General features: G+C 44.5%; 1 protein-coding gene across 1 annotated transcript; it reads left to right on the top strand.

Annotated features, from left to right (window-relative positions):
* Window positions 1-6777: 6777 nt before the first annotated feature.
* Window positions 6778-10053, top strand: T265_03259 (hypothetical protein; the record flags this gene model as incomplete). The annotated part of the gene is made up of 3 exons (XM_009167692.1): window positions 6778-7025; window positions 7386-7512; window positions 9867-10053. The coding sequence occupies 3 exons, from the start codon at window positions 6778-6780 to the stop codon at window positions 9960-9962; spliced, it is 471 nt and encodes a 156-aa protein (XP_009165956.1).
* Window positions 10054-10422: the final 369 nt, after the last annotated feature.

The raw sequence follows: 10422 nt of genomic DNA, 5'->3' as shown, positions 1-10422 counted from the left end.
ACTAGACTCCATTAGTTGAATAACTCTATGGATGCCACACACAACCTCGGGTGGAGCTTGAGAGCGCGTTTATGGCATTTCGAAAGCTTCATCCACTTTGTCGTGGATTTAGATACATTTCATCAAGATCTTCCGGAACTGTTCGCGAGATGCATGACCCACGTACGCTGTTTGGGTACAGGCAGGGGTGGCCAGTCTGCTAGCGAGCCATCTTTTTGTATAAACAAAAGTGTAAAAGCAGGATGAAGTGGAACCATACGTAATTCATTCAGTAATGCCAGGCAGGAGAGACCCAACTGAATCTAACTTAAACCCTCGTTTGTTAGCAAAAAACCACCGTCAGTTTTGCGTTTCTTGGAGCTATCTTGAGATCGATCCTGCTTTCTAATTTAATTCAGACTGTACGTAACTGGCGAACTACAGTGATTTGTTTTTACATAGAGGAAAATTTCGGTATCTCAGGTAGCGTAGATGGTCGTTGGCTTGTTCGCTGAACCGGGCAATTTGATTGCAAACGTTTCATCACCATTCGAGGTGACATCATCAGTGCGTTATTGGGTAGCGTAGTGGTGTGTAGCGGTGGGTTAGGGGCTGTGCGTGGTTACGCGTGTGTTAATATACGTGCTGCTAGCCGGAGATGGCCTTTGATGGCGATTAGTTGTTCGGTCGGGCGGTTCCATTGTTTGCTCCGTTGTCCTGTGTCTCCAATCGCCGATGCCCACGTGACCTTAGAGCTTGGCATTCCCTGCCGTCGTAATCTGGTCGATGATGGAGTGACCTTTGTCCATTCGAGTCCCGGTTTGTGACTTCTCATGATTTGCCTCCAAGGGCTTTCCTGTTTCTTTGTTTGTGAATCCGATATTCGATCCTCCTTGAGTGTTCCGCTTGGGATGTTGGTCTTTTGCATAGTGCAGGTGCGTAAATTGGATCCAGTTGGATGCACTGGTTGATCGAGTCTGCCGTGGAGTACCATGCTTCCAGAAATTCTCTTCCGTGTCTCGTGTCTCCGTATATCAAAATTTATTTATTTGGTTATTTATTGGCTCAAAAAGGAATCTTCTTGGCCCACAAACCGAATGCCATCCTAAGGAAATTAATCTGTAGACCGAAGGACAACCGAGAAAAAAGCAAGAAGAACAATGTGACCAACTGCAACAAACATACGTAGGACAAACTGGGAGGAGACTGTGCACACGAATAAACGAACACAACGCGACCGCCAGGAGATATGACCCCCCGTCCTTGATATCTATACATGAGGACCAGGAAGGCCACAAAATCCAATCTGGAAAACGCAAAAATTTTGGAGACACGAGACAAGGAAGAGAATTTCTGGAAACATGGTACTCCATGGTGCATCGAACTGGATCCGATTTATGCTAAACTGGATTGCGATCGATATTTCGTCCTGCCTGTGGATCTCATCTGTGCCAAGAAGCCGAGAAGCACCGTACAGTTGTTTCATCCTCAATGGGAATTATCACGAGTGCGCGTCTCCCCGCTTGGTTTCAACGGACGTTATTCAACACATTCAGTTGAAGGAGAACACCATAAACAATAGAGTTAACACGATTCAACTGTGCATCCCGTTAAAACCAGACTAGAATGCAAATGAGTGTATTTCGCGAATTTCATGGGGCTGAACGAATCTCATGGACTACACCAAGCCGATGAGCTCCAATAAAAACTAAACGGGTTGTGGGCTGTTGAAGAGTTTTCAGCAACCCTGTGAGTAGTTTCCTTTATGAAAATATACTGCGATATCTCGAACATGGTACCAACTGAAATAAGAGGCGGCCTGTGTGCAGCATATTCAATTGAAGAATATCACAAACGAGAGATTCAGTTGAATCCCTCGTGAAAACCAAATTGATTTGCAAATGAGTGTATTTCTTGAAAACAGTCCAATTTGAGTCCTTGTAGAATATGGGGTTGACGGAAATTCGGTGACCGCGCCTATCAGATGAGCCCCAAGAAAGGCGGAACCGGTTGTGGGCTGTCGAGAAGTCATGAGTAAAGTAGTTTCATTGAAGGAATTATTCCTCCTCATTTGCTCGGATATCGTACCAAACGAAGCACGAAACGGCCTCTGTTAAGAAAATATCATAACTAAGAGATCCAGGTGTGGAAACCGAATTGGTGAGTAGGTGAGTAGTCATAACAACAGGACCATGCACATGTGGCTGACCTCGGCAAGAACTACATTTCCACAGCCAATTTCAAAACCTTGTATCCGAACGACTTTTCAAACAAACTTCAAGCAAATCTTTATCAGTTATGGTGAAAATGATGGCTTACGCGTTCACTCGGTTAAGCGGTGAAACTTCAAGCGACTCAGATGCAGTTTTTATGACAAAGTGTAAGTGGTAGATGGTGTGGCTTTACACCATCTTTGGGCTTTTCGTGAAGCTCAATGATTAGACACGTGTCTTGTGATAAACTGACCACTTTTTCTAGACTTGTCTCGAGAATATCAGGCTTTCGGCGCGTACCAGGTTCCATCTTTTCGCTGATCTCGAAGGTTTGACCCGACCCGAACTCTTCTGGGAGAACCTTCAGGTATCTCAGCTCGCGTGCTTCTTTCGGGTAGCATGGTGGTTATTTACCGAGTGTCTCAGCCACAAGAGTATCACCCCTCTTGATGGGGTCGTTCAAACACTAGTCACAGTACCCGCTTACCCCTTCAAGCCGCGACCTAAGTCCGAAAGAATTGGTTCGACAGTTTTGGTAAAATAACGAAGGTTGGTGACGCACACACCTCAGAATGGACAGTGATACTTTCCAATCAGAACCACTGTAAAGTTTTGCGATCGAGGATCGACTTAATTCAAGGTAATTCAAGGTTTAATGGTCTAAAAAGCAGTGTACTTTACAACGACCATAGGGTGAACGTATATATACAAAGGGACACAAAAATATGCGTAATGTGTGCTGAGTATCACATGGAGTTAAACAGTTCCAGATTCGGTTTGGACATAAGATATGCATCTAAATTGTTCTTGAAAATGGTTAAACTCGGCGAATGTACAACATTGGGAGGTAGGGAGTTCCAAATGAAACATACACGGACCGCAAAAAAGTTCCGTCGTCAGTTCACCCTCGAGTGAGGTACCGCGAGCGAAAAGTCACGCCTCCTGCCCGTTCGTGGTCGACGTCGGAAAAAAAGATTTTCCAGCGGATGATTAGGTGTCTTCAGTATATTATATGTTAGAATTAGGTCTCCCCTGATGCGCCGATAGTAGAAGTCAAATAGGTTGAGACTGGCAATCCTGTCTTCGTATGGTTTATTTTGCAATCCAATTACCAGCTTCGTGGCTCGATGATATATTCGCTGTAGAAGAATTATGTCTTTTTGAAGCCATGGTGACCAAGCTTGTATAGCGTATTCCATGGTTGGTCGGATGTAGGTATTGATTACTCGGGGCAGTGCCAGTCGAGTGAAACGACCAAAAATCCGTTTTAGGAGCGACAGGACTTGTGAGGTCCTCTTGTAGACGGCTGTGCATTGCAAGGAGTTTTTTAAACAGCTGCTGACCCACACGCCAAGATCTTTTTCTTCACTAGTCCAAGAAAGTGGTTGTGGACCCAACGTATAGTTATATGCAAAGGGCTTCCCTACACGGAGCATTTTACATTTTTGGAGGTTAAACGGTAGTCTGTTTTTCAGTGACCAATCATAAAGTGTATCGAGATCTTTTTGTAATCGGTGACTGTCTTCAATGGTGCGTATGCTTGACCATATCTTGATATCGTCTGCGAATAAAGTGATTTTACTGCTCACGAGCTCAGGTATATCGTTTACGTATAATAAAAATAAAGTAGGCCCAAGAACAGAGCCTTGGGGTACTCCACTTGTAGCTGCAATTGGCTTGGACAGAGCGCCGTCAACACATACACGCGCGTCTCGGTCAGCCAAATAGATTTCAAGCCAAGCCAGCAGCTTTCCCGTAATACCATAATGCTCGAGTTTTTGCAACAATATGTTATGGTTCACGCGATCAAATGCCTTGGAGATGTCTAGATAGCATGCGTGAACGGGATTTCCATTGTCCACAGCTTGCGTCCAGTCGTCTAAGGTAATGAGGAGATTGGACAGACAGGATCTGTTTTTTCTGAAACCATGCTGGGCAGCCGAAAGCAATCCGTTTTCCTCTAAGTGTTTAATGATTTTGTTTGCCACCAGTCGCTCAAGCACTTTGGAGATCACCGGCAACAGAGTCACCGGCCGGTAGTTTGACACGACCGAACGATTACCTCCTTTGTATATGGGAGTGATAACGCCCTTCTTCCAGTCGTTGGGAACCACACCGTTATTTAGGGACGAATTGAATAACTCAGCGAGAGGTGTGCATAGGGAATGAGCACACTGCTTGAGGATAAATGGTGTTATCTGATCGGCACCGGGAGATTTTCTGTGATTTAGTTCAAGTAACGTTCGGAGTACACATTCTGGAGTCACAATTACTTCATGTAGGGAGGTGGGCGGTGAGGGAGACATAAACGACATCCGGCTTATATATTCCTTCTGACAGTAAACAGTGGAATAGAACTCCGCCAGTTCTTCAGCTGCAGCTGACGCAGTGGCCGTCAGTCCATTAGGGGTATGCAGAGGTGAAATACCCGGTTTCACAGACGCCTTATTATTAATGATCCAATAGAGAAGCTTCGGATTTTTTTCCATTTTCTCTAAAAGCATTAGCTGGTAATCCTTTTTGTCGCTCGCGACCAGCGTGTTGACTTTATTTCTTAGTAACCGATATTTTTCCCATGTTGTTGTTGTTCGGTGACGTCGGTATTCAGCCCAGGCTGCATTTCGCTCCAGAATCCATTTTCGGGTTCTGCTTCGTAACTTAAAATCGAATCCCATCTGAGTATTCTTTGGAACGAAGTGGGAATGCAAACGTATTTTATTGACCAAGTTCCCCATGAAGCTAGACCATTGCTGGTGGACGTCTGGACCTTCTGAATACCAGTCCGTACAATGACTCAGGGTATTCGACAGTGCTTTCGTGTTCACTTTCCTGATCATTTTAAGCTCATCATTAGGTCTCACCGCCGAACAAACATAATCAAAAATGAGAACGACGTGATCACTCGATCCTAATGGACTTTCATATGCGATGTTTTCCACAACGTTCTCTTCGCTTGTTATGATGAGGTCCAGAATGGAAGGTATATCTGATCCTCTATACCGCGTGTTGCATGATATATGATTGTGAAAGTCAAGATCATGTAACGTCTCCTGGAAGGCACAATCGAGGGAATTTATCGGATGTTGTTGAGTCCGTAGCAAGTTTGGGAGATTGAAATCACCCATAATTAGTATCTTACTTTTATACCGGGAAGCCACGAGGCGCAGCTTCTCCATTATGGTGTAATTGTGCAGTTCCTCCGCTGAAGGTGGTCGATAGATCACACCAACAACACAGTCGTTTCCTGCTACCGTCTTTAACGAGCACCACAAGGTATCCGATAGTATCAAATCTTCATCAGTTAGCTCTTTGCACAATAGTTGCCTGCTATGGTAAATAGCTACACCACCTCCCCGAGAAATGCGATCCCGACGAAGAAGCGTCATTCCAGGGATGGCAAGTTCACTATCCGATAAGTGTGGCTGGAACCAAGTCTCGCTGATAGCAATCAAGTTTGGCAAATGCTTTTCACACAATTCAGATAATTCTGGAATCTTGTTAGTCAAGCATTGCGCGTTCGTGTATAAACATTTAATGGTGTTTATTGACAGCAGTGTTGGGCAGTACGCAAGATAATGTGCAGGTTGGGCGGTTATAATTGTGCCGACCCTGGCAGAGTCGGCAGCTGGTCGTTTTTTGAAGTTTCACCTACGGCTTCATCTTCATTAACCTTGGTCTCTTCTGTGGGTATATTGTTCCGCATGGATGTGCTTATCCTTAACTCCCTAGGGAGTAAGTTCCTGTGACGTTGCCATTGTGTTTGGATTAAGTTTAGCATATCACCACGAAGTAGTGTGAGTTTCAGGGGCCTCGGGCCGGTACCCAAATATTTTGGTGATTTCGGAATCCGATAAGTATCAACCACGGCCACGTTTTCAATTTCAAGTGTACTGCATAGAAATTGCCACTGCATGTAGTCCTGTGTATTTTGCGCTATTTTATCTGACGTTCCGTTGGGTTCCGGAACACCCAAGATGATCAGACTGCGGTCATTTGTATGTTTGTTAGTTGAGTTTGTAGGTTGAGGTGTATTTTTGCGCGATCTTTCCGAACACGGTATATCAGCGAAAATCCTTTCGCCATTGTCAGCTTCCCCCCTAAGTTGGAATGCTGATAATAGTATGCTCTCCAGGTCTTTCTCGGTATTAACGGTAACTCTGAGAAGTCTTGGCTTACAGTTATGGGGCAAATTCGGTGGTCGACTTAATCGTGTTAGGGAAACTGGTTCGATAGGTTTTACCTTCATTTTAGCGCAAAAATTGAACCACTCCTCCAGTTCGCGTTTGTGTCTCGGTTGTAATAACGTATCTCAAGGTTCTGTGACTTTGATGCAAATAACACTAAGTCCTGTTGATGCTTTCCGTTTAGTATTAAGCGACATAGTTTTGGATTCGATGGCCTTTTTTGACGTTACTACATCGGTTTGTAACAGAGGTATGGAATTCTTTGTTAAGTCAACATGCTCCACTCCCCTAACCTACATTGGTCGTAGAAATTTAATGTTTTAAAACCCGGGTTCAATATTCCATCTTCTCTCACGTTTCCTCAGTAAAAACGGACAAAATCTTAGCTGTCCTTCATTTGTATGGCTCGAATCGGGAGAGGACTACAAATGACCTTATCCTGGGTGCCGCAGCAAGACGGGAACATTTCGCCGAGGACCGTTGAAGCCGCAGAAGGGGTGTATGTTTGCCGAGCCAAACACTTTGGCGAAGTCATGCCCGGAAAACTAGTGCACGGAGAATGCAGAGCTCAAATCTGTCATTCTGGAAGGGAATTCAATAAACCGAAATATGAGGTTCTGTGTGAATCTGGCTTTGGAGACGAGAAGTGGTCAGTCCGAATTTATCAGTCTGAACTAATCTGATTGGTTTGTTTTTCCCTTTGGCGCGAAATTACTGACTGGAAAGTCAGTATTCGAACCTGAACCCGATATTTCGACGGTTTCTGCCTCTACACGTATCCCAGCCCTCCATACTTTCTCCGAGTGTCAAGACCGCTGGACACTGAAAGGGTGTTACAGCTGAGCGATTAGTTAACTACTTAACCTCCTCAGCCCAGATCTCTGGTGGCCATACAAAATGTTAGTTTTGCCTGGTGGCGCTCATCATTATCTCCTTAAGAGTAACAGCACAATTTTCAGACAGCTTGGGAGCTCCCCTATCCACTCAATTTTCCATCCTTTTTCAACAGCTTCAGCTGGATATCGCAACAATGTGGTCGGGTCGCGCCAAACGCTGTTGTGTCTGGAGTTGGTCGAGACGGGCAGCCGCTGTACATCGCTCGGGCGTTTATCAACGGTCAGTGGGTGGTCGGTAAAGTAAGTCGCGCAGGAACGCACAGTAAAAAGATGCCAAAAATAATCTTTGGACAGTCGGTCTACCGTTTTAAATGCTCAGAGAAGAACAATTCAAGGCCACTGAAGACAAATCTCTCCGTGTCACAAAAGAGGTGCCATTTCGGCGTTCACTTGCCCTTGTGTAGTTTTGAAAGCATTTCGTCAAGTTTTGTTGTACCGAGATTAGGTTTTCCGTGTCTGAAAGGTAGGGGTTCTCAACTGTGTTACTACAAGAGACACCCTTAGAGCACATTATCTTCTCATTACCGTCGAACCAACTTTAGTAAATTATCAGATCAGTTTGACTCAAGAAAAGAGGACACCAAAAAGTGGATACCATCTACCGTGTGACCTCCATAATTTTATGGTTTTCTATCGCAACTTTTGAGCCTAAAGGTAATAAAATGGGACAGTTTTCTTTCTGGTGGGAAAACTCGAAAGTACACATTTGGAGCCGAACTCAGATGACAGACAGCGATGTCACGTGCGTGAGGCAGCTTAAGAGATGCGGAGAAATTGTTGTCTCAAGTGAATCACGTGATGACACGCTAGTGGCCAGTGTATTCGAGTTGAACAGATATCAGTGGATTGAAAAATCAATATAAACGAAATTGGGTGTAATATGGAGTGGAATACGACAAGACACGATGCAAATGAGTGAGCACTAAAAGGGGGAATGTAAATTAACCAAACGCAGAAAAGAAAGTGAGGTGCTTATATCTGTTTACCAGACCAGTTTAACGTTACAAAAAGCTCTCTCAACAAACTCTGAAAGGTATATCTTTAAACTGATGGTACTTGTTCACTACAAAACCAATGGGCGAATTTTTGCATCGAAGTCTGTTCACAATGAAATCCAGTCTAAGTTTTAGCAAATCCATTGAGTGAGTAATCTCAGAAGCCGTGGATAGTCGACCTTTATTGGTTGGTTGCACAACCAATAGTCGGAAAGATTTGGTCTTCCTTGAATTTTAGAGAAGGCAACTAGGTACCTAACTTGAAGGGGAACAAAGGCACTCAGGAAAGGCGCTACAGGAACTGTCCGTTGTCAACCAAATACTGTGGCAACTGAGCCTTGGCAAATGCTCTGAGGCAAAATCTATCAGCTCAGGATTTATATCGACCAACGACCACCAAGACCTAGGGACACTCAGATATCGGTATATCATGGATTTGCGTCCCACCCCTCCTTCGGGCTGTCCATTCGGTTGCAAGTTGTGCGTCTGGCTCACTAGATGCTTATCTATCCCTAATCTATTGAAGACAGAACTTTGGGCAGCTCTGAAAACCCTCTGTCAGCCCACGACCGGTTTCGCTCCTCTTAGGACTTCTAAGGAAGGCGCACTCCAAAACTGTCCGTCAACCTTATCTTCTAATTGAACCCAGATTGAATGCGAAGTTGGCTTTGACAGGGAACTCAGTTGAATCCAGCTGAGTCTCTTCTTTCGTATACTGCCGGGGTAACATGTGAGGCTAGCAAGAGATGACGGAATTTTTGGGCTTTGATAGAGATAAATCACTCAATGAATCAATAGGCTGATATACTGTGATTAGTTTCCTGATTGTTTCGTTTAAATTTTATTCCATCAGTTTTTAGCACTTCTCAGCGGTTAGTGCCCAAGTATATAGGGTGTTTTTGCATTCACTGGAAGGTTTTGTATGTCAACGATTGTTATATCTGCTGATTCGCCAAGTTGTTTTATCTGACTGCGGACAGCTCCAATGCTTTATGCCGGAAAAAAGACTCACAGACTCACACAGACTCACAACAGTTATATTCCAAACAAGCGAGAGTGCGAGAACGTGAGTGCGTACGAGTGCGAAAGTACAACGGTCTCAAGCTATTTATTGGAAAGACACTGAACTTGATCCAATGCTGACGCACGCGGTCTGGCTTCGGTAAGAGGCTACGACGCGCTGCATATTGAGGGGGCGTTGTCTGTCTGGTCAACATCTAGCGGAGCTGAGGGTCTCAATTGATTTCGGGCATCCAGTGGTTGCTTTCAGAAATCTGACCTTCCTGATAACGAGTAAATACCGGGCAGATATTTCGTTGACCGTAGAGTTAGTTCGGGCAAAGTGTCTCCGAGACCATAGAGATCTTCCTAAAAACCAACGACAGACTGTCGATATCTATCGAATTGTTTACCCCCCCCCCTCTGTTCAGCAGAGCAGTGGTTGTCAGGTGGCGCGTTCCGACAGGCCATTGATCAGGACTTTGGACAGCTAAATATCCAAGTCTAAATATAGTAACATCACCTCCAATCCTTTTTGAATGAACTCTTAGCTACAAGATTAACTGACTTGTCTTTTTTCTCCTCTTTTGATTATCAAAGCTAAAAGAAGGAGAAATGAATGCTCGATTCCCCTTGAATGGCACTGAAATCCCGCGAACACAGTACGACGTTTTGGTCTGGAGGAAAGACAAATGACCGTGATTAATGACAGTTCTGATTTTTCACCCCTTTTGTGATGGGACTCAAATTCGTTTTTTCACAAACGCATGTAGCTGTGAGGCACGAGGCAGACAGACAAGTCGCCTGTGACCGAAATAAAGATTTATGATCACTGCTGTTTTTTTGTATTCCGAAATCTTACAAACGAGTCTGACCCCAAGGCTTTGTTGTAAGTGAAACCAAGTGACCACAGTGGGTGGACAGTTGACCATTTATACTCCTTTCCATACCGCTAACGAAAGGCACAATTTGAACTTTAAAGGGTTTTCTACTGTGATCAGACTGGGCTATCACACTCCCTAGTTGATGGAGTATAGGGTGTATACTGTTCGGTGGGAATGCAAGCAGGTGTGTACGCAACCGTGAAATAATTAGTTACCTCACTGAGGTCAGTCATGTGTATCCTCATTTAATTCATCCTTCTGGCTTCATTGAG

This window comes from Opisthorchis viverrini (assembly GCF_000715545.1).
Source record: "Opisthorchis viverrini unplaced genomic scaffold opera_v5_45, whole genome shotgun sequence".
NCBI lineage: Eukaryota > Metazoa > Platyhelminthes > Trematoda > Opisthorchiida > Opisthorchiidae > Opisthorchis > Opisthorchis viverrini.
The sequence above is the reverse complement of the archived record's forward strand: the minus strand, read 5'-3'. Positions and strand labels throughout refer to the sequence as shown.